At 43.5% G+C, this 24,637-nt stretch overlaps 1 protein-coding gene across 3 annotated transcripts in view; it reads right to left on the minus strand.

Moving 5' to 3' along the window:
• Window positions 1-5,314: 5,314 nt before the first annotated feature.
• The window catches only part of A1CF (APOBEC1 complementation factor), a 30,381-nt gene continuing 11,058 nt past the window's right edge, over window positions 5,315-24,637 (minus strand). For 2 of the 3 annotated variants that reach the window (XM_040605807.1, XM_040605809.1), the window contains 8 exons: window positions 23,049-23,287; window positions 19,654-19,818; window positions 16,131-16,228; window positions 14,949-15,219; window positions 13,296-13,504; window positions 10,864-11,000; window positions 10,099-10,232; window positions 5,315-7,775 (listed from right to left, as the gene is read on the minus strand). In XM_040605807.1, the coding sequence (XP_040461741.1) occupies window positions 7,624-7,775; window positions 10,099-10,232; window positions 10,864-11,000; window positions 13,296-13,504; window positions 14,949-15,219; window positions 16,131-16,228; window positions 19,654-19,818; window positions 23,049-23,287 (1,405 nt within the window). In that variant the 3' untranslated portion in view covers window positions 5,315-7,623. The remainder of the gene's footprint in view (window positions 7,776-10,098; window positions 10,233-10,863; window positions 11,001-13,295; window positions 13,505-14,948; window positions 15,220-16,130; window positions 16,229-19,653; window positions 19,819-23,048; window positions 23,288-24,637) is intronic. The other variant, XM_040605808.1, reaches the window with a different exon arrangement.

The raw sequence follows: 24,637 nt of genomic DNA on the forward strand, positions 1-24,637 counted from the left end.
CCTCTTACCACGGTAAAGGGATAAATAATATAGATACTCCTCTGAAAGTTTTGAGTATTATTTCATTTAATCATTCAGGTTTAGGGTGTTTAGGGGATTCATGCTTTGAATTAAAAGACACCATGGACTATGGGTGGCGGTGGGACAACAGTGTCATTTGAAGTGAATTGCACATAGTTCTCCATAAATCAGTGGTCTTGGTTCACAGGTGCCTGATGAGAGTGGCTGTGTAGGGTCCTACCTCAGAGGATAAGGAAAGGAAGGTCAGTCACTCACACAATGAAATATTGTAACAATTAGCAGGCTTTTTCCTGCTAGATTGCATTGCTCTTCTTAAATGTCTCTTTTGAACTGACCCAGCGTGCCAGGTGGGCTCAGTGCTGCCTACCACCTGTAAGTTTGTGTCATTTCAAGGGGGTGCTGGGCAAGTTTTTGGAAGAGAAGCCCTCTGAAAGCTCTCACTGGAATGACTACATATGTTTGCTCTGATTGTATGAACTGAAGACATCATGCATCTGTGGCATGGTCCAGACACAGGGTGCTGGATGAGGAAGACTTTGGGGCTGACTGTACACTCTTCTTGTCCTTGTGTTAAGCTCCTGACCAGCACTCCTACCACAACAAAGGGCAGCAGATGGCAATTTGTCCTCTAAATATCACTTTGGAACACATCAAAAAGATCAAAAATAAAGATGCTTACATGTGCCAGATGTTGTTTCAATAGGAGGGTGTCATGGGAGGGCACTGGGGTTACACTAGGGGCCATATGCAGGATGGGGGTTTTGGGAGGGACCTGTTAGTGAGGGAGAACCTGCAGCTGCTGGCAAAAGGTGACTGATGTCCAGCCAGAGCAGGGTTGGAATTTATTGCAGTAAGTTTGTATTTCAGGAATTGTAGATGGAAATCAGTAAGAACTGAACTTATGAATTGAAGCCATGGGTGAGGCAGCTCTGAGCAGACCTCAGCCTGCTTCATTTTAGCATCAGGAAGGACACAAGGTAAGCAGGCTCTGGCTGGATGAAGGGCTGCCCAGAGCCAATGGCCAAAGCCTGAATCACCTACAGATACATCCCCAGAAAAGCTTGTGGTGCCCCTCCAATCCATGTGAAAGATCAATGGAAGGTTTCATCAAAGCACAGAATGAAGACACCATTGAATGGGCAGAAGGACAGTCTCAAAACCTGTTGGCTGAAAGGGTTTCAACACAGAAAGGTCCCCAGGAAGGTAAAGATCTTCTTCTGGGGGTTTCAGGAGCTGGCTGGACAAAGCTATGACCACCTTGACCCAGCGCTGGTGGCAAATAGCTTCTGAGGTGCCTCCCACCAGTGCTGCAATGGGGTCCTGTAAACAGGAATGGCTCTGCAGTCCCCAAGTCTCTTCTGGCCTCTGTGAGTGGTTGATCTGGGGGCCACAGGGAGAAGAAAATGTGCCTTTCAGATCTGGATTTAGGATTCATGTAGTATCTTACAGCTAAACACTTGTAAATGTTTAATAAGCTCCAACAATGTGTAAGGATTTTGTATGCAATCTCTTTAATTCTTCAGAGAATCATCAATCAGATAATTTTGCCACTCTTTAAAAACAGTCAGAGAGAATGAATTATTCATTTGAAATCAGCTGCAATCAGTCTCAGAGATCCCCATCTGGAGGAGCTCAAAGCAATTGCAATATTGAGTCAGTAAAGAGAGCGCTTTGGAAGAACGACATTGGGAATCAAATCACTGAAGATGCTTTTAATGTCATTTCCTAATAACTCACCCAGCCAGCCTGTCCACCTTGCTCTTGTCAGCAAAATCGCTGTGATGGCAGCAGTGGCATTTGTGGGATACGGGCAGCAGCAGAGGATGCTCCTCCAGCATCCCACTGTGCCGTGGGACAGGCTAGGTCAGTGCAGCAATGCTCAAGTTGCAAAATGATCCAGAAATTTTTTTGCAAAGTTTTTTCCACTTTGCTCATGTTTTCATGCAAGACCGTGCATAGTGAAACACATCACAGCCCTTTAAAACAGAGACAGGTCATCTTTATGAAACACAGCAGCTGCTTTCATGTCTGAAAATGGTGCTGTCTAATGAATCCCAGTGTAATAATCACTCTCTCTCTACTTGCCGTTTTTCTTACACTGTGTAAACTAGAATAAATTGCAGGGATTGCTCCTGTTTTTCTTAAATAAATACATTAGGGAAAGAAATGCTGGTTCATTTTTTCTCAGGCAACACCAAGATGTTTCATCTGATTATTTTTAGTAGTGCTCATATTGAACATGTTTATGCAAGCAAAATTGAACTGCACAGTTAAAATGCTTATGGATAAAATTTATCCTCTAAAATGTGAGTATCTGACCCCAAAAGAGTTTTTAGGAAGCTGGTGTTTCTCATGGGAGAAGAGGTATTGAGAGCCAGAATCAGCTTATCTGGAGAGTCCCAGCAGTGCCCCAGAGCAGGTCTCCTTGTGAAACACCTCATAGCAGGCTTATTTATTTTTTTGTCACCAGTGGGCACAAACTTCTTGAAGTTTTGGGGGAGTTTTTTGGGAACTTTGCATGATTTTTTGCGTCTAGAAAATCCAGCAGTTCGAAGCACCACAGTGTGAGAAAGACTATTGAGAGAAGTCCTTCGTTTTATTTGTTCTTTAATAGCATTGGGATGTCATCTACAGTTGGTTTATGGTGACAAACAGCCCTGCCTCCTACCTACAGTTTCAGGATGCTGTGCTTGAATCCAGCAGCCGCTAGGTGCCAGTGCCGTTTTACATGAGAACAAGATCACTGCTGAACAGAGCCAAAGCCTAGAAAAAATTTTCAGGAATTTGGGCAACTTGCCAAGTTGTTAAATATAGCCTTACTCATCACAGTTGCTCTTCCCTCTCTCGGGCTGCCCTCCTTCAGTGTATAGCTATTTGTGTGTTGCATACGTGCTCAAAAGGCAAGCAAAACACCACTTTTATTTTTACTTTTTTTTTTTTTTTTATGTGGGACACAGACTAGTATGAACTTGAGAAATTTGCTTGTGTCCACAGGCTGAGCTGCCTCGCAGAGCTCCTTTGCAAAACTCGACTTTGCTGCAGCTTTCCTCCTGCACAACATCTTATCCCTCCCAAATTTACTTTTTGAAGCTGCAGAAGAGATGCTAAATTAAGATCTGACCTAAGGTGCTGTGGGGAAAGGGGAAAATTCCTCTGCTGCCTCTGGGCTTTGATGAAGGCTTTTAGGATCTGTCTGATTGTGGTTATCTGGTGCTGTTTACATGCATCCCACAGAGGTTATTTATGTGCAACTTATCTACAGGTCCACCAGCAGCTATCTGCCTTTTAACGTCTTCACAACTGGGGCTGCATATGCATGAGGTTGGTCTGGGGACCAAGGAACATCACTCTTCCAGTGTTTCCCTTAACCAGCACCAAATCTGTACATGCACAGTTCCCATCCCCTGCAGCAGCTGGAGCCAGGCCAGGACAAGTCTCTGGGCATGGAGAGGAGTTCAGGGTGGAAGGGCATCTCCAGGGAGAGAGCGGCCCATCCCAAGCACCCCTGAAGGAGAGGGGTTGGTGGGTAAGGGCTAACTAAGTCCCCTACCAGCACTTAACAAAGGGCAGCTGAGAATGGCAACTTCAGCTGAGGCCGAAGTTTTTTGGGGAAACAATAATTTCCAGCCTTTGAAAGAAAGAAGCATCCCATGAGAGTATCATGAGCAGCACACAGGGTGAGGCTGACCCTCAGGCAGCTAGTGAACAACAGTGATTTGTGGTCCCTGATGGGAAAGTCACCCTTCGTTCTCCTCCCCCACCCCCCAAAAAAGGGAAATCCAGGTAGGTATGTGATGGGGAAATGAGATGGTCTGTGGGAGATTTAGCTGGACTAGTGGGAAAAGGGAGCCATGCAATCTCAAAGATAAAGCAATTCCCCTTGGAAGTCACTGAAGAGCTTGTCCCATGGACTTCTAGAGAGGGTTTCAGTGTGACATGGGAGAGTTTCCTGGTGGGATGTGTCAGGTGCATCCAGCTCCAAAGGCAGAGCTGTGTAATCCTCGGTCATGTTTTATTCTTGCTTTGCACCTCAAATGTGATGCCCTGGGCTATAGAGACTTCCAGGAAAGGGCTGGCTGGAAGAAGGGAGAATAAAAATGCAGGTTTCTTCCCTGCAAGCAGCCAAATGTGTGGCCATCTGCTGATTTTTCTGGGCCATTGATCTTCTCATCACTTACAGCTCAAACGTGTCTTAGACTTTTTTGTGGAGGATGGATATGGGTTTTGGCTTTGTCTTGCTATCCCCTGGGAACTCACATCTTTACAAATGGGAAATAACTTTTTAAGTTGGGTTGTGGGTTTGAGATTTCTTGAAAAATTGTTCTTGCACTACAAAAATCAATCAGCCAGCTGCTGCTGAGTGAAGAGAGAATCTCAGTTCTCTGAGAGGGGAAACATTAAACACAAAAGCAAATTCTGCCATTGCCCTGATTTCAAAGAAAATGAAAGCAGGACATGAGGAAAAGCTAATGAGGTAAAATAATAGAGCTGGCAGAGCTGCTGTTTTTACTAAAGCCCAGAATACAGCTGACCTCTTTGTGAGTCTGTAAGAACAATGTCAAGCTATTTTGGCAAAATCTCTTCTGGGTTGGTAGGGAGCCCTTTGGTTGTGTGCTGTGTGCTATCAGTAGTAAGGTACTAGATCTTCCTCCCATTGCTTGGGCCCAGGATCTCTCTAGAAAGGTGCAAAACCAGAAACCCTTGTACTGAGTATGGAAGCAGGCATTGCTATTGATCAGTCATTTAACTATGACGGCCTTCCAAGTAGCAGGCCCTCATCTTCTTAAAATGAGCAGGGCTGTAGCCAATTTACTTATTGGTGACCAGGCAACAGGCTCTTCCCAAGGTGGGACCAATCCCTCACAGCCCCGATCATTTATAACCCCATGTAACCCTTCTTTTTGTATGTCGCTGCCTTGCTATCAGTATCACTCCTGAGGCATCTCTATTGGGATCGGGTAAGGAGCAAAGGTATTACCACTGTAATCGGTCTGTAGCATGGACAGATAGATACTGGCCAAAGAGGTTGTGGGGGAAAAAAAAAAAAAAAAAAAGCCCTTGATTTTTTACTTAAAAGTGCAGAATTATAACACTGCTGATTTTCTGCTGTGTGTGCATGCCAAGTGGCTCCAAAGTGCATGTTGAAAACACTCTCAGCATTGCCAAGCAGCTTGTGACCTTGCCTGTCTGACCTTAAATCGATCCCTGCAGAGCAAAGTATGCTCTTATTTACTATGTACAGGATGACCCTTTCAGATGAAACTTGGGGTATAAAAAGACTGAGGCATGAATGTTGGTTTAAAAAGTTTTAATGATATTTCACAGTCCAGTTAATATCCTTGGATTACTCTAGAATTACAGACTTGCTTCACAGAATTCAATCCCGGTTATAATTTCCTTGTAACGGATGATTGACATACCATTTTCACTTCATTCTGTTTTAACATACGTGATTGTTCTCCAGTAAATGGATAGTGTGATTTTTCACTACACTTCATAGTGTTAAAACTCTATACAAATATTGTACTATGTGTACAAAAATAAGTGCTTCATGCACACACTTTTTAATACTGCTTCTTGCCCTTTTATTTGACGTCTTTCTGAACTTATATAAATAAGCTGAAAAAGCAGACTAAAGTTACTGAACATGAAAAAGTGAGAAACTCTGCCAATGGTAGTCTTTCAGAGAGAGATAGAGATGTATGGATTTGTTACTCATTGGCAGTCAAACACAACTTAAAAGACATAGACATAAGAGAAAATAAAGCCACAATACCAATAACACTCTTGGTTATTTCGCCCTCTGTGTACATGTTTGTTGTTTTCTACAAATCCAAACGTGCTGAACAGCAACCACAGAGAGCTTGTAATACCTTTAGGATCACCCTAATGAGCTACTTTATAAATAAAAAGGGGTCTAATAGGACTGCAAACTATGTAGCTTATGTGTTTTTGTTCCATTAGTGAAATCAAGTGAGCCAAAGCATGAGGATGGCGAACAATTAACTCCTGGTAGTCAACATCCTTGTCACAGACCATCGTGCTCTGTACAGCTTTGGGGATGCACGGGAAAAGCTCCACTTGAAATGGCTTGTACAGTGCCATGTTACATCATCTAGACCACATGAAAAATCTGGGGCCAATTCTGTTGGAATCGATAGGCATCATTGACCTAGTTGTAAATTCTCCCCTAAGAGGGTTGTTTGGGTTTTTTTGTCCTAGACTAGGCAGATTCAAGTTTTCTAAGTGTACATTACTGTATAAGATATGTTCTATAGGATTAACATGTCTGCTGTAGTTATCTAACACTGGGTTTCTCCTGTATCTCTGGAGCATTGTTACTTCTGCCTCGATCCAATGGCAAAAATGAATGGATAATGCCCTCCTGCTGTAAACCAAAGGACGCTCTCAGCATCCCCAAAGTATTCAAACACAAACACCCACACCAGTGCTCTCCAAAACAAGAGGCGCCTTTACTGTTGATGTGAATCCTCTTCCACTAAACTAATTTTTGCGAGAATCACAGCAGCCAGCAGCCTTGCTTTAATGTGTAAAGCAATGCTGATAGCCAGGCAGCGTTCTTTCCATCCTATTGAAAACATTCCTTGGATATAATTGTATTCCTGTAGATGTGCCTGTTATTACTAGGCCATGGCTGTGAGTTCTTGTGCTCTAATTAAGTAGAGAATTGGCCCTAATGAATAGCACTTTTCTGGTTATCAATCTTTATAGTCCTAAAAGTTCACCTATCTTTCACTGAATGTGTCCTTTGATGGGAGGTGGAAAAAATGCACCATCGTTTTCTGGTTTGTTACTTGTAGGTATGGCTGGGAAGCAGCAAAGTAAGAGGGAAAACTCTGCTGAATGCTTGCCACCTGCTTTAAAAATCAAACTAGCATTCAAGAGTGTGAAAACTAGCTTGTTATGTGGGGCAGACAAATTTATGATAAAATGTCTGTTTTCCATGGCTGTGCCAAAATGAATGTAAAAGATGCTCGAGGTGCCTGAGCACGTCCTCACGGTGCTGGTAGCACAGGATGCTTGGAGGCATTAAGAGGCAAACTGGACGCCTCTGCATGGCCAGAGGGCAGCCTTTTGTGTCACCCCATGTTCTGCCTGGCTTGAGAAATTTTTGGGGGAATGATGGGCAACCCCTGATGCGCAGAGGGGCTTGCTGTAGACACCCCATCCTTCCCTGATCCCACATCACGGTGTCCATGGGACCAACTGTTTTCAGCACAGGTTGTTGCTTGTAAACACACACCCACCATGGTCTGTATGTATATACACACAGATATGTATGTATGTATACACACACAGATATGTATGTATGTATATACACATGCCTCAGAACCACTCATTTTCTGGGCTGAGATTTTTCTAGTGTGAAAATCTGATTTTGAGCAATTTTTTTTTCGATTTCTCCTTTCCCCCTCCTAATATCCTGTTATGAAACTAAAGAACTACAAAAATGAAACTCTGACTAAAATCTAACTTTAGGTGACAGATTAGTTTAAAATCATGAGGGATATAAGAGTTACTAGACTGGATTTTTTTTTTTCTGCCTGTGTTTGATTTAAGGGAACTCAATTAAAGAAAGAATTAAAATGCTCCGTAGCCATCACTGCGTGCAGCAACTGCAAAGGCGGGGTAGGCTTCGTAGGCTGTGTAGGTCGCTAAATCTTGTCCCATAGTTACCGCTTGTTTGAGCTGAGTGGCTGTGACGGTGGCAGCCGCATTAGCAATAGTATATCCTGCAGGGGAAAGGAGGGGAAAAATGCAGATTGTAAAAATGTTCAAAACTCACCATTGCCTGACAGTTTTTTATGGGAAGATTTTGGTGTTGACGGGAATGACCTAGGGAGCAATGAGTTTGTTAATGGGAATAACCTAATTAAATGATATAGTAGTTTCTGGCATGTTTTTTCTCCACTTCAAGGTAATTTAAAAAAGCTGGGAAAGTAATGCATTTTCTCACCCATTATTTGTTAAACATGCTGCTTGAAAAATGCCCTTCTGTTGAATATTTTTTCCTTAGACTTCAGCTGTTTCTGAGCTAGAGGATGTTAATGGTGCTCTGTGTGCATCCTCCCATGCATGGCATGAGAAGGGCAAGAAAATGAAGTAATACAGGTGAAATCTGGGCAGGTTTCATTCAGAAAATGTGGCTGCGATACCCCTCACAGTCAAAATACTTGCAATTCAGAACAGCCATGTTAGAGAGGAGGGAAACTCCCTCTGTGCAATATCAGGGAAAAAATATTTAGTAAACTGGATTTTTTTCCCATCAGTTTCTAATGGAAAATGTGGTTTCAACACTTCAAAATTTTCCATGGGAAAATGTTAGCTTTGCTGATTTAAAATGAATCACTGGGAAAAGAAACATCATTTGGGTCTGGTTTGCCTGAATGCAGGGTATAGCAGTTTGTTGACCAGACCACAATATTTCGTTATGAAAGAATCAAGAATTAAGACAAAGCCCAAATTTGGGAAGAGCAGCTGGGGTACCCATCGCCTCTGCTGGACCAGGCTCTGTGGCCAAACTACATCTCCCAGGGTCCAAAATCTCTGACCGGCCAGCTGGGCAATGGATCGACTCAAGGTCAGTCACAGCTGGAGTCAGTGGGGGGAATGGAGGTATTGGGCAACACTGAGAGCACGTTGCCTCATTGAAGGCGCTACCTTAGAGGAAAACATCCAAAATTCACTGTAATTTGAGTATTGTGGCTGCTCAAAGTTTCTTCTTTGCATCAGCAAAGCGAGGTGCAAGAGTTTGACTAGAAGTTGAGAAATCTGTCATTTAAAGTGTATCTGCCACCACCATAAGAGAAATGAGCTGCTACCTGGGCATGGACTGAGCTGGGCTGGGCTTCAGCCACTATTGTGTATTGCAAGGAGAAACTTCGATGTGTGTCAGCTTGTTGAGTTTCCAAGACAAATAAATGAGGGTGGATGAAAGAAAAAGGAGAGATTATAATTAACCAGTAAGTGGAGACTGGATTCAATAAAGAGCCCATTTGGTTTCCATACTGCGGAAGCCTGCACAAACCCAGACAAATTGATTTTTCTGTGGCTTTTGTGGACTCCTGTGGCAGGAAGCCGGATAGATTTTTTTCTTTTCTTTTCTTTTTTTTTTTTTTAAACCCATCCTTGAGAGACTCCACATAACTCAGTAGTACTGACTAATGCATTCCTCATGTGCAGTTTGGCATGCATTGCTCCCACTACATTAGAATAACCGTCATGCTGGAAAGCACAGCAAATGTAATGCCTGTGAGCTGGATTCCTGCTCCCAGCCTGTGTTTTCCATGACTTCCCAAGCTGTTTTGGGTAGTCACAAGAGCTGTTGTGTATGAATTCCCAAACTGGAAAAAAAACCCCTTCCAGTGGGGTTTGAGAGCTGGGATCAAATCATGGTTGCATCATTTCTTTGGCAGATGAAATTAAAGTGTTAGTCCAAAAGGAGCTGGGGGTGCTGGGGCAGGATGGATGGACTGTGAATTAATCAGCTGTGCGCTTTTATAGTGAGGAAGGTCTACTCCATCCTGGGTGGTGCTGGCCACACTGCAGCCAGAAGGTCTAGGGAGGGGACTCATCCCAGATGTGGCACTGGAGACATCAGTTCTGGATCCTGCATCCTGTCTGCGGCTCCTCATTGAAGGGAGGCATCCACAAACTGGAAAGAGTGGAGGGGAGGTGTGTAACTGGGATGGGGCCCTGAGCAGTGTGGGATCCCCATCCTTGGTCACTGCCCCAGTTCACCTGGACACAGCTCCAAGCAGCCTGCTATATCTGCAGCACTGATACGCAGGGTCAAGTTTGGACCAGAGACCTCTCACCGCAGTGCCTGCAGCCTGAGTTGCTCTATGGCACGTACGCCATAATTTGGGTAGTTCCGATATGGAGGTAAATTACTATATAGGCAACAAAGATGTCAAAAATATAGGTAATATGAGTCAAAGTAGAGGTGTGTGTAGGAGCACAACCAGGTCTGTCCTCAATGGCCAGGGTTCATTCCTGACATCTGCAATGAAACAGCAAGAAAAATAGTTCTTTGCTGTACAGATCTTCCCATACCTGGAAAAGCTGGTGCTGCAGGAGGCACTTCTGCTCCCTCTGTGGGAATCCCCAGCGTCTGAAGGGTGTATTCCGCTGCATAGGTTTTGGCTTCATCAATATAGGCACTGAGCTTGGGTGGTGTGAAGGGATGTCTGTGAGTACAGCAAAATGTTAGCTTGTTTGTTTTTTTTTTTTTTTAGGACGTTCCTGCAAGATGTTTTGATCCACTCATAGATGGCATCATCCCACATATCAAATGGAAACATTATTTTACTGTGCTGATGCATTAACAAAAGCACTCTCCCGTAGCAGTCCAGTTTCTTTGCTGAGTTTATTAGCCCTGTGTCTTGTTTTGGACACAATATCCTTTCAGAGGATGTTGTGCATTTTCAGTCCAAAAGAAAGCCTACTGCAGTCTGGGGTTTTCTTTAAAATACACAGCAAACAATGGTTTAGGTCAGAAATGTTTAGAATCATACTCGGAGCTGAATTATCAGTGTGTTCCTTTAGGCTGTTTTCTTTTTCCCACAAGAGCTATCATCTGCTTTGGTTTTGTACTAAGAAGCACCCTTTTGCCTGATTTTTTCTGACTGTCTGTAATCTTTGCGCCACCAGAGAGAGAGAGCACCAAGCATGGCAGACATCGCTGTCAGTCTGGTTTAGTTTGTGGATTTTTTTCTCACTAATATATATATTAAAAAAGGCAATAGAGACCTATGCAATTGTCTTTTAAGGACAGATGCTAGGGAAAAAAACCCCAGAAAACCTCAGATAGTTACGTACATGGTGGGGTTCTGGCTGGCAAGGGCAGGGATAGTGATTTTGTAGAGGAAGAGCTGTCTTTGGTCTTGGCCAATTGCAGAGTGGAGCTGGTAAACAGGCTGTCCCCAGTTGTTTTTCTGGCAGATTTCTTCTAAGATCTAGAAGGGATAAAAGGGATTTTTACTTGGGTTAATTGCTGCACAGTAGCCTTCTTATCCAGATCCAGCCCCTGCACTGGTCAGCTTCCTTCCCTCCAAAGGGCAGCTTTCCCAAGGCTTAGCAAAAAACCAAACCAAACCAAAACAAAAAAACCCCAAGGCAGACAGGATACTACATTCACCTTGCAGTATAAGAATTATCTAAATGTTTTATACTTTGAAAATCTGTCTAATTCCTGAACTTAATTATCATTAAATTGAATGTCTTTGTCCTTTTGCTGATTAGCTGTTTTATTCTGTTATCGGTGTGGTTTTCTTTGAATTCTCCCCAGAAATCCTATTTAACAGTGCTAAAACACTAGGGTTGCATTCATCTCCACTACTCTGTTACCTCCCTGGCTTAGTGGGTTATAGTGCATGAAAAGTCCAAATAGCAGTCTTTTAAAAAAGAAAGAAAAGAAAAATTAAAAAGAAAAAAGGCTGTGTTTCCATCCAATTAATTATAGAGGGTTCAATAGGCGATTTCTGCTTCTAGTTTGAAAGAGAAATGCTGAACCATGTTGCTCCCAGCCTTAGCACAGCTTATTCCATGGTAATTGGGGATTGCTGCCTGGAAACACTCTTGCTTTGGCTTGGTATTTCTTTTTTTTAACCTGCTGGGTATGTGCTGTCCCGAATGGGTTTGAACACAGCATGGTTCCCCTGCCTTCTCATGAGTGGTGTTTGGACCAGTTATTTTTTTCAGGTAGCTCCACCAGACCTGACGCTTAGCTGAGAAGATGTTGGGTCTTGGGACTTTGTGACATTGGCCATGCTGCCAGCTGGTCAGACTGGAGATCCCAGGTGCCTCCAACCTGTGTCTTTCTGTGGTCTACCTTATTTAAAATTTACACTTAGTGTTATTTAAAATTACAATGTAAAATTTGAGTGTCCGTGCTACTTTTAATTTTGTAATCATAGCTCCAGCTGAAGTTTAGCACTTTGTAGTGTAAATAAACCAGTTTATTGCATTTCTTGACTATGTCAACACTTGTTCCCTGCTGTCCCAACACCTTTATACAGATGTCAGTTTTATAATGTTACATCGACACTTAGATCCTTGATAAGGCAGATCTACTTATTAACACCGAGCATCCCAGCTAGATAGTGGGAACAAAATCCATCATTCAAAGATGCTGTTAAAACAGTATTAGGGTAGTGATTGGGAGAGGCTGACCAGGTTGACAGGTATTAATGAGGCTGTCTTATTAATGAAGCTGTTGTGAAGCACGTTGCAGCTGTTTAAGACCTGCTGTTGTGAAATAGTAGCAGTGGAGGCATTAGAGAGCTCAGCTGCTTGGAAAATGTGCCCCAAACCCCTGATGTTGCAAGTGCCCCATGTCATTACTGCACCATATGAAATACGTGCAGTGGAGGGCTGACATGGCTGGGAAGAGGGAAAAATGAATTTCACCTGTTCTAAGGCAGTGCAGCACCACTCAGGCTATTTCAGCCATCTTACATGCTGATAAAACAGAGTGAGAGAACTGTGAAATTTTGCAGGGAGGGTGGAAAAAAAACACTTTCCAGTTTTCTAAGAGAGAAAAGGATGTTTTCATAGACTTTGGCAAACCAGATGTTAATTAACAGAAGTGTTAATAGGCAATGATGTGCTTCAAAAGTCAGGGTGAAGTTAGTTTCTCATGTTGCTTTGGATGATGTAAGGGGAAAGGAGTTGCCGTAAGAGCCAGACCCTCAGAAACTCAGGGAATTTGTTCTGGGTTTGTTCTCCTCAGTCCTCATCCACCTGTCTGGATCCCAGTCCCTCACGCACAACCACATCAAAAGCCTCCTTGAGCAATCAGAGTTTCTGTGCTGGGCTGAGTTGGGCAGTCAGTCAACACCTCTTCCCTCATAAATTATTTAAAATATACATTGTTTTTCTATGTATGTGCATTCATTCTTTGGTGAAGCCCCAAACTTCGCTTCTTGTTTATCAAATCTATTTTGGGTGAGAATTTCTTTACTCTCAGTGCTCTTATGGAGCGACAGCCATAGGTAGATTTCATTTTACACCCATGGGTGTTTATGAAAATTCTCTTCTGAGGGAGAGCAGATGCTGTTCTCCAGGGAGGCAGGTGGGTATTGCAAGATGCAACTAGTGGTGTTTGATTTTTCTAATGTCTTTTGAGATGCAAGAACAGATTTAGTCATCAGTCCCCAGTGCAGATTCAAGCAGGGAACTGTTTTATCAAAAACATTTTGGGCAGCGACAGCCTCTGGCCGGGATATTTACTCTCTTTTTCGCACACCTACCTGAGGAGCGAGTTTGATCCCCTGGGGCTTTAGTGTGACGTGGTTCATCGGTGTGAGCTCCATTCCTGGCAAGAGGTCGTAGAGTTTATCCTCTCCCCTCTTTTCTCCTTTGGGCTGGTATCCACGCCCCAGGCCCGTGTACGCCAGGTAGCCGCGACCTCCCAGTCCTCTAACTCCCGCAGCCCCTACAGGTACATTCATGTAAATTTCTAGGAATGTAAGAAGGCATTAAACTGAATCAAATCACCGGAAAAATTACCCTGATTCTTGCTGAAATGGAAAAGTTAGCCCCACTCACCAAGTTTGGGAAGAAGATGGGCAGGAGCTCCCCCCTAGCCTGCTGCTGGGATAACCCAGGCTCAGCATTGACACCCTCTGGGTTTGGGCTCATATGCTTGGACAGGTGAGGGGGTTTGGGCAGCTCCCTGCTTCTTTCTGACAGTTTCCATCTTGTCTAGTCGGTTTTGATTTCCTGACATCGTTCTACCCAGATTTGTAGTCAAAAGGCAGACAAGGGACAACTGATGCCACTTGCTACCCACCAGTGTAATTTCACTTATATTAAGAATTCAGTTTATACAATCCCTTGCTTGTGTGAATCAAAATCCTTTTTTGTTTTCCCCCATTACACTTCCATTTTTCCTCAGGGAGCCTTATTTGGGAGTCTGGGGGGACTGTAAGGCAGGAGAGGGCTGGTGGGTTATCACACCTGCACCTTTCCCAATGCAACCTTCACAGAATCTGGCTTCACCCATGTGGGCAAAAACATGCCTCCTTGGGAAGGAGGAAAAACTGGCACGGTCCTTGCCAGCCCTGCTGGGGTGCTACGTGGGGTCCTAGTCTGCTGTGGGACCTGCCCATAGGCTTGGGGACACAAGCGGACTGGCACAGGCATCTTCTTTGCAAGGAAGATCAAATGGGCAGATTTTATTTTTTTTTTGCTAGCCCCCAAGCTTACTTCTGCACTTACCAAATGACACCTGCAATGATATTTAATTTGGGGGAACCTGAGCATGGGGATTTGATTTGGTCCCCAGTGTAGTCACCTGAGATCAAAGGCAGAGCCCCAGCAGCTTTCAGAAATACCCTCTGTTCTCGTAGACTGCTTATTATTAGGTTAATTGTTCCCCCCCCCCCCCCCCAAAAGGAGTCTCTCTCCCATAGCACACAATTAATGGCTTTCTTGATTTCAGCACTGGTTCCCTACCCTGCATCAGGCAATGTGACCTCCTTGGGAAACTGTGGCTTTGGGTCAGAAAACACCAGGACTGGCAAAACTTTCTCTGTGACCTTCAAAGCAAAGAGGAAACACAGCAGAGAGCTGTGCTGGTGGCTGGTTGAGGGACTTGGCTCTGAAGGGGGGAGAGCCAGGAGGATTCATGGTTTATTTACACTGGAGCAAGGGCAATTTGGAAGCTTTTTCAGGCTTGCTCCAGGAAAATGATCATTTTTTTCATGCCCTGCTTAGTCTGCTGTAAGATTGCTACACCTTTGTGAAGGACAGAGCCTAAACCTTGTGTTCTCCATCCCTCTTTGAAAGGGGTCCAGCTCACAGGACAAAGTCAACACCATCAACACAGGCCTAGGGAGCAGCCCCCCAAGCCTCAGAGGAGGTATTTTGCTAGAGCAGAGCATTGGTGTGATGGGAGTTACCTCGGATGGATGGAGGCCGGATGATGCTCCTGTTGCTGAGCCCCTTGGTGGCAGGGAAGTGGAGGTTGGGGATAGCTGTGTAAGCCTGGGGTGCATAGAATACCGGGGCGCCCAGATAGGCAGTGGCAGGGTCGTACACGTGTCCAAAGGCGTAGGTGTATTCTCCTTGCAGCATGGTACCTCTGCCGCCTGTGCCCCGGGTGTATCTGACGTAGCTGTCTTTGTCAACAGGTTTGGCTAATGTCACCTCAATCGGGGACCCATCCAGCACCTTCACACCAAGGTGGTGGGGAGAGAGCATGGGAGAACCATAAGTGTAAGTCTTCAAAATACATGGAGATTATCCTGCCTAGGGAAGTGTTTTACCCCCATGGTTTGCTAACAGGGTAGGAACATGGAGAAAACTACCCAAAACCCCCGAAATTTCCCTCCCATGGGTGAAAGAAAGCACTGGCTGTGTGAAGGCTTAATGCATGGATAGCACCCAGCCCTGACCACAGCCAGGAGAGGCTCCTTAACCAAATCAGTACATTTGTGAAGCCTTCCAAAGGTTTTGCTTCCCTGCAAAGTAGCATGTAAATCAGTGAGGTTATATGTACTCCTATGGAGAATACCAGTAGCGCTAAAAATAGGAGCGAGGTTAACACCTCTTTGGGAACAGCTCTTGCATTACAGTGCTGTGAATTACATGCAGTGCAAGAAATACTAAACACAGCAACCTCCTTGCAAATCCACATCTAAATTTGAAGCAGATGTTTTGGGTTGACCTTGTTTGTCCCAGTTTGCCATTCACACGCTGCCCTGCGAGTGTTTTTGTTGGCAGACATGGAACAAGGATATGAGTGTGAGCCAAGGGAATCCGTAACCCCTCATTTCTTAGCCCTTGTTTCAGCTTTGCTCTGCCTTTTTTTTTTTTTTTTTTCCTTTTTCTGGGTGGTGAAATACAGTCTGAGCTGGGCAAACATTTAGCACAACTGCAAGGAGCAAGAAGCCAAAATGAACAGTTTGTGTACATCAGAGGTGCTGAAAAATGAATCCAGGAGTATAAAAGTAGCCTGCAAAGAGAAACAGGGCTAACACCTTCAGGATGGTTTTGTAGCTAATAAACTAGGCAGCTTTGTTTCATCTGTGTACGATTTACTGCTCATAAGCCCCACAAACTAGCATTTATAGCAGCTTTACCTTCCCATTCAAGGCTTTCATAGCTTCCACTGCATATTCTCTTTTATTAAAGTGCACAAAGGCGTAGTCTCTAATTTTCTTTACTCTCTCTACCGCACCTGCAGAAAACATTTGAATATTAGTTGGAAATGGGTATTAGTTGGAAAATGCAGACTTGAAAGAGCAGCTGTGTTAGGTTATGAGCTCTTGGAGAGCAAAGGCTGACCAAGGGTATGAGAACAAGGGGACAGTGTCTTCTTACCTCTTAGGATATATATGCCATGGGAAAGTAAATATATAATGGCTGCAGTATTTCAAGGCAAGCTAGAGGTATTTGGGGTCAGACACCAGTAAATTTCCCATTAAACTGGAATGGTTTTCTCCTGCCCAAAATGCTCTGTTGGATGCTACTTTTGGTGTTGTCTCCCTTCTGTGACCACCCAAGGCCAGACGGCTGAGCAGAAAGTGCAACAGCCCAGGATTTGGTTACACTCCATGGTAATGTCACCATGTGATTGCCACCTCCATGGTTTCGTATGTGTGTTGTACGTGTTACTCAGAAGCAGCTTCAGGAAAGCTGGTGCTTCTGCCATAAAACAAGGAGGCTCTTCTCTTAGCCATCGACTCAGGATGTTCAGCAAGAACGAGCACCCAGCCCTGCCTGGGACACAGCAGCCCTGAGCATGGCGATGGGCTGAGACTGATGGGGCAGCAGGTCTGGCCCTAAGAAACAGGCTTTCCTGTGCAAGTGGGGCATCCCTTGGATGGGGCCCCACTTGGTGAAGGATCCCCATTCCCAGGGATGCTTCGATTCGCCTGGACGCAGCCCCAACCAGCCTGCTGTAGCTGCAGTGTTGGCCCTGCCAGGCGTGGAGTTGGGCTGGAGACCCCCACCCTGGTACCTGCTGCCTGAATCTTTCTTATGCCTCTGTGATTACCCAAAATAATTTGAATGTAAATGGTTTAATGTCCTTCTCTTCTGCATCTACCCTCTACAGCTTTCACTTTCCCTTGTCAGCTGCTCTGCTGCTGGGAACTTCTCAGCACCGAGATACTCGGCACTAACAAGTTTTTCTCTAAAATAACCACACTAAGCCTATTCCCTGTGGTTACAAAATTTGGACATCTGCCTTTTCTTCTTTAATTGTTCATCTTCCCTGCTTCTGTGGCTTGGGAAGCACATTGTCAACTGGCCCAGCTACCGTAACACCCCCAAACACATCCTTTAGAAATACAGCTAAGGGATGCTGAACTACTCTTCTGTTGGCTTCATACCCTTTAAAGCTGAACAGGTGCACAGGGAAATGTCATATTGCCACAAAAAGCACTTATTTAAATAACTGCAAGAGAAAATATATTTCTTTGGGGTTTATGGGGAGTCATTAGGAGCTCCAGTGGACTAAATGAAGCTTCTCCCAGCCTAAAACCTGAGCAGCCTGCACGTCTGCAAAATAACACCGGAATGGTAAGTGGCACTTCATGTCCTTCTGGGATCGAAAGATGATTTTCTAAGCCTGAAGTTATGGGTGTTATATGCTGATGCCTTGTTTACAAGTCAAGGCTTTAATGAACTCTCTGTGTTTTGAAAATCCCCCTTCTGCCTCCTTGAGAGCGCTCTGTGTTACTGATCCTAAAACTCTTGTTCTTCCCTGCTTCTGCGTCTGCTGGGACAAAGCAACGCGATACCCAACCTCAGGTCATCTCCACAGAGAGACTGTCTATGTAATGGTACAGGGGGAATATTTTCCCCTTTGGTACACTTGGAGAGAATGACCTTCCTGCTGGAAATTTTGCCAGGGATGAGGATTTTTGCCAAAATCTCTAGCTAGCAAAGGCAGGGCTTTTCAGTGAGACGAGAGGTACATACCTCTATAGAAGTCATCAGGCAATGATTGTGGCACAGATTTAAGGGGTGATACTTGTATTATGTTATAACTTGAGATGTGTCTACAGAGCCTGTAGTAATTGCTCTGTCATGGGGACCACTGAATTGCAACTCCTTTTGCTAGGATCATTTTTTATTGCATGACTTGTTTTTGTCAAAACAGCTTCTTAATTCCCTGGATCAAATGTACACTTCAGGCCAGCGGTACTGAAATACAGCACGATGAATAAGGCAGATAACCAAGGGTGGGAAGTGAATAATTTCAGATCCTTGTTGACTTTTTTGATTGTAATCTCACTATAACTTAAACTGCATTTGCTCTCCCCAGAGCTCAGGTTTTACTACTCTGGTGCACATGTTTCTTTAAAGCATGGCACAGCTTTAGAAGAGGCATTCCTGATTTATCCACAATAAATAAAGCTGTCCATTTAAAAAATAAAAAGAATTTCCATCATGAGAAGTAAAATAGTAAAGTGAAAATTAAAGATGATACAGATCTTCTGTTGTTGTACCAGAAAACTTGTCTCAGGAGCAAAGCAGATGACAGTTACCAAAGTGTCAAAGGTGCATAAATGTGTTTCTGGGGAGTGCAAGCAGTTCAGTGTTCAGGAGCAAAGCTGGGTAAGTAAAAGAAGGAAAGAGTTGAATGGGATGATACATATTTAACTTGGGTAAAATGGAATGTCTAACAGCTTGATGGTGGCTAAAAGTGTCAGCCAGAAACATTAGAAGGACAGAAAGGGCTCATAAGGAAACCTTTTAAGGACCTTTGCATTGCGGCCTAGTGCAGAAAAAGAAGGGTATAGAGCAGGTAAAAAGTTAGTGAAGGAAAAATGAAGCTCTGTAGTGTATTTTTAAAAATCAATGGAAGGAAGTTAACAGGAATGAGATGAAAGGCTATTTCACATTGACAAGCTTAAGTTACTAATGCCTAGTGGACTGTGTGGCTTGGAGAGCTGCAGAAATGGTTATTTTTACTTTGTTGTTTTTGGGAGGAATTCCCTAAATCTAGAGCAACTCAGAAGTAAAATCTCCTTTGAAAGTGAGCAGGATTTTTATTCCCAATGAATCTACTTGCATTTTGAAAAATCTCACCTTTAGTGCATGTAATGTATGCCATGAAGGAATACCGTCATATTCTGTGTTAAATGATAATCACTGATTATTCACAAATTTACAGGAGAATGTGGGGATTTCTGTATGAAAATGATAGCATTCAGAATTTAGATAGATTGGATAAAAGCATTTGTATTAAATCACTCTATTTCTATCACCATCCCTTGCCACAGAAGAATGCTGAGGCCACCCAGCTGTTTCACCAAGTCTCTCTTTCTAAGAAAGACAGAAATTATTCAAAATCATTGTTAAGGCACAGGCATCCCCATGCAGCATTTTGGATCTCTTCCAGTTGCCAATCACTCTAAAAAGGTTAGTAGTGTTGTTAGCTGGAAATTAAGCAGCTCTTAACAGGATGTCATGATGTGCATGTTGGGTGGGAGCCTTCAGCCTTATAATAATTTTTGTGGCATTACACATGAACGTTTTACAGTGGAAAACTGGTCATTTTTATCTCTTTCTTTGGCATTTTATGAATGGAGACATATTTCCATTTGCAGTGGCAGTACTTATTGAGGAGCTACCATGTCAATGAGTTCATACCTGGTTTGATGCTGTTGAACTCCTTTTCTATGGTCTCTTCAGTGGTTGAGAGCATGAGGTTCCTCACGTAGAGAATTTTTACTGATGACATGGTGTCTTCATCCACCTCCACTTCTGGTTCTGCCCAGTCAACGGCGATAGGGTGTCCCCACAACTGGATCCTTCCTTTAAAGGAATTGGCACTGTCAGTGTCAGACAGGCTTTGGTTCCTCTCACTTCTGCTCAGAGACAATTTCACGTGCAGTATGAGCAGCAGAGTAGGTCAGCTCTGCAAATGTGACCAAAATAAGCCTTTCTAGCTCAAAGCATGTCTGTTTCGTTAACTCATTTCTAAAAGCAGATGGTCACACTTAGAGCATGCTCCCACTAATACCTTACGTGCCTGCAGAAATGCGGTGTCCAGAACCAAATTCACCAATGTCCACGTTCCCCAGAGTGCTCTCTAAATGGAAATATTTTAATGAACTTATAAAAATCCCTCTTGGCTGCAAAAGTTTAATTCCCTAGATAATAAGAAAGGGATCTAGAAGTCCCAGATGGATGAAATTAAATAGTAAAAGCAAGGATGTATCTATGTGCAAGTATTTGAAGTTGTATGGTTCCCACTGGGTGAAGTTGCAGCAGAAATAGTAGAAAGGAGGCAGAAATAGTAGAAAGGAGGGACATGAAAAGTTATCGAAGCATAATACAGGGTGTGGGTGCGGAGAAGCCCGTGGGCTCTGCACATACTAGATCAAGCTGCTGAGGGGCAGGGAATAAAAACAGCAAATAAAGAGGCAAAGACAATGTCACCATGTGATTATGCTGAGGTCCACAATCATTTACATTGAGTCACCAAACCTGTTAAGTAATTATTAGTCAATTAGTGATGTTTAATATGTAATGAAAACTGACTGCCACAGCCTTGTCTCAAAGCTCTGGGAATCGCAGTGATGAGCAGCAGGACACAAAGTAAAGCAGAAGGACCTCTACACCGTGATGGTTTCTTCATCTCCTGTCTTCTATAGATGGCAATGATACCTCTTTCGTCCCTTCCCTGCCCCTTCTACATATCTTGCAGGGAGATCTTTTCTGTTCAGGAGTGATTGAGATCTGGCCACCCACTAAGAACCAGAGCCCCACATTTCTTGTGCTCTGTCTGTGGCTCACTTTTTCTTCAGCAACTTTATTTGGCCCAACAGCTGGTTCTTTGGTTGTACAGTACAAAATTTTTGTGGGATAATTTTCCGCCTTAGCACACAGAAGTAGTGCTAGATAGTTCTTCCAAATAATGAAATAAAATGTCTGCCTTTTCTGCAAATGTCCCCCAAAGTGTAAATGGGTCTTTCTGTGTTTTTTCTTTCTTTCTTTCTCTCTGATCTTTATGACATGAAGTTGAGGTCCTCCGAGGCCTTAATTATGCTAAAACCTGAAAGAAACCCAGGGATGCTTATGCCATCAAAGGGAAAATGAGAATCCTGCAAAACATTTTTTGAGAGACCTGAAAAAGGCATCCTGTCTTGTATCTCTGCTTGGATAACCCATCTAAGATTGAATTTGAGCTTAAACCCAGAGAAAATCAGAGGGCAAATGTAGAAACTGGAGACCTGTTTTTCTATATTGGAAGTGAAAATTAGCAAACTAAATGGAAAGAGGCTGCTCCCTGCTAGGAAAGCTCATGAATGAGCTGGGATTTGTGGAGCAAGGTTGGGCTGATGTTCAGCTTTCAGCACTGCCCAGTCTGACTCAGGCTGTTAGTGACCAGAAGTAAAGAGATGGCTGCTAATGGCAGCCAGCTGAAATAAGAGGCTGTGTGCCCCTTTCTGAATTGCCGTTTTCTGTTCAATAACGGAAATAATGACCTGGTTGACTTGTGGCAAGGAGCTAAGCTTTGTGACTGCACTAGCCTTTTGCTAAAACCCAGTCTTCCTCCACCCTCTTGTTTAACCAGGAGACAGGACAAAGTTTTCATAAAAAGCATCTTCTGTTTTGAGCATTTCTGTCTCTTCTACAAAGCTCCCACAAAGAGCAGCAAGATTCAGAGAAAAGGAAGTGTTTTGGTAATGATATTCAATCTCACATTCATCCAGTGCATCAGCTGGAGACACATTCATTTCTAGCTTGAAACTTTTTTCAAGTTCGTCCAGTATGTTTCAACATCAGAAGACTCTGGCTCCTGCTCAGGCCTTTGAAATTCCCCAAACTGTTTACCAAGATGTTCCTAAATTGGAAATCACTAGTGCATTGCACATGCCTGTTCTGAGCTACGTGCTTGTTCCATCTGTCTCGCTGTCTTTGCTCAGGATTTCAAGTGCTCTGCTCCCTCAAGGCTGCCATCGGCAGCTGTGGCTGTTGCCTACTCCTTCCTTAGTTCTTGATATAGAAATCATGGAGAAGTTTTGCTGAAGCACAAACCAGCTGAATATGCTCCCACAATCAGAGAGATGCTAAACTGATGCAGAAAGTATAGAACAGAGGGAAGAATAGTCAGTGTGAGATATCCCACAATAGCTAAGCATATTCTGCGCTTGAAATCGTGCCCGTGTTTTTACAACAAGAAAAAAAGATTGAAATTACTTGGGATGTTTCGTGAACTTTCATGTCATATAAGAAGGGGTGAAAGAAGGCTTGTGGGTTATGAACAAGTCTCAAAACAGAAGGTTTATTGGATTCTTTCACCAGCAAGTGAGCTGGGTTTGACAAAGCAGTACAGGAGCTGCTGAGCATAAGAAAGCATGAAAAATTTGTTGAAATCACTGGAAATGCACTTAACGTTAAGTGACTTCTTCATCTAACACCTGCCAAACCTCTCTCTGCTTCACAATGGTCTTTGAATATCCCCCAGCACTAAATTGCATAACTTGTTCTTCATATTGTTTAAATCCTAAAGCAATTCCTCATTTCAAGTTTTCCTCCCATATGGAAAATATCCATTTTCAGGAACATCCTCAATACATTCTGAAGACTGGACATGTTCTTGGATGCTTTCCTGACTGATTTTCTCTGAGAGGCCATAACTGAGGCTATATTTTATACATAACCCAAGATAATCACAGGATAATACATATGCTACAACAGAGCTGTATAGATACACACAGCTAAATCAATCTAGCTGTATTTTTAGTAAATTCAAGCTCCTAAATGAAGACCATGGATAACGAGCAAGGTCCTACATTGGGATCTGTAGTGAATTGTTCACTCTGCACCCCAGAGCCAGGGTGACTTCATCAGCCAGCCATGGTGCATTGGGGTCCCTCCTTGCTCTGAGTGTTTCTAGCAGCTGAGAGGAGAAAACCCAGCAGCTTTTGCTTCCATGGGTACTTGGTTCCTCTGGAGACTTTGGTCTCACTGCAGCACATGTACATAGGTGACCCTTGAGGCTTAGCCACCCCTACCCACTCCCCATCTGTACTAACCTGGGAGCAATTTTCTCCTGGCCATAGCTGCTGCCCGATGGCTTTCATATTCCACAAAAGCAAAACCCCGGTTTTTTGTTTTATCAGCTGCACTAGGGTAGACAATGACGTCCACGACTCCATCTGTGACTTTCTTCATCTCTGCTAAAATTTCCTCCCTCTTCTTTGTTTTGGGAATCCCTCCCACAAACAGGCGGCAGTTGTCCACACTGGCACAGACTCCGAGGAGACGCCCATTCCTGCATATAGACAACATTGCTAGTTTGTTAGAAGTCAGGATCAGTTCTCAAAGAGAAAAAAATTCAAATAAACCCCTCTTTTGTCCCAAAACAGAAGGTCAAACACAAGGTCTCCTGCTTCGGTGGCGTATGTTTTTGGGGATATCCAAGTGGTCTTGCTCAATGAAAAGCTAAAGTAAAGGCTGCCGCTGTACTACATTTGACATCAAAGTGAGACAGCACAGTGGATATCAAGGATTTGAGATCAGGGAGAAACTGAAGACAAATTTTTCTTCCTGGGATTCTCCCTTTTGCTATTGGCAAAAATGGCTGCTACCAGGCAACTGTACCTACCACCCATGGTCACAGCATTGACTCTTGTGTTGCCACCAGTATAAGCCAGGATTTGTTGTTTTCACCAGTGACTTCTAGCTTCCCAGTCACCATCTGGCCTCATGGCTGAGGGTTTAGGGAAAGAAAACCCCTTGTCATGGAGAGACACCATTTGGGGCTTTCTGATGCCAACTGTCGTGCAGACCTCAAAGTAAAAATTCCCTTACATGCACCTTGCTCATCTTTTCATGGTCCAAGTATCTCTTGCAGGTCTTGAGAAGTTAAAAACTTCTTTAGAGGAGTCTTTGGATCAAGGGAAGTAAGCAGAGGAGGAGGTGGAGGTGGATGAAGCCTGATCTTTAAGACCTTCTAACCTCTGATACAAATGACGTTTCCAAGCCCTCTGTGTGCCTTGTGACCTGCTCATCCTTAGGGTTGCTAGTAAAGCAATTCACAACTCCTATTTTTTTTACAAGAAATGAAAGCAAAAGCCATAAAATTGTCAAAATGTCTTATCTCTAAACGCTTTTAAGCAAAGGCATCTACTCATCCCACTTTGAACTGGAAAAACCCATTAAGAGTAGTTGAAATCAAAGCAAAGCATATTGCCTCTACATTGCTGATTTCTGGGTGTGTTGTTCCCCGTTTTTAGTCACAAACATGAGGGCTTTTTCTGTTTCTATCTATTAGGAATTGTCACTGTTTTCCCAATTGTTTTCCATCTTATTTCACCATTTTTTGCAATCGCTCTGTCTCCCAGAACATATCTGCAGTATAGGTTATGAGAGTGACTGTGAGTAGGAATAAATTAATAAAAAACAGCCCAGAGGGGAACATGAAATAAACAGCGATAGTTAGGTGAAAGTTAATTTGATCCAAGGCAAGTTATGTTTTCCGATGTTCTGATAGATCTTTTAATTTTTTTTTTGTAAGGAAGAAATTTCCTGCAAAAAATTTTGACTCTGATGAGTCCTACATACTGCTTTTGTAGTACAGCATAAAACAGTGACTGCACAGGGATACAAGAGGTGATCTTTT

This window comes from Falco naumanni, chromosome 9 (genome assembly GCF_017639655.2).
Source record: "Falco naumanni isolate bFalNau1 chromosome 9, bFalNau1.pat, whole genome shotgun sequence".
NCBI lineage: Eukaryota > Metazoa > Chordata > Aves > Falconiformes > Falconidae > Falco > Falco naumanni.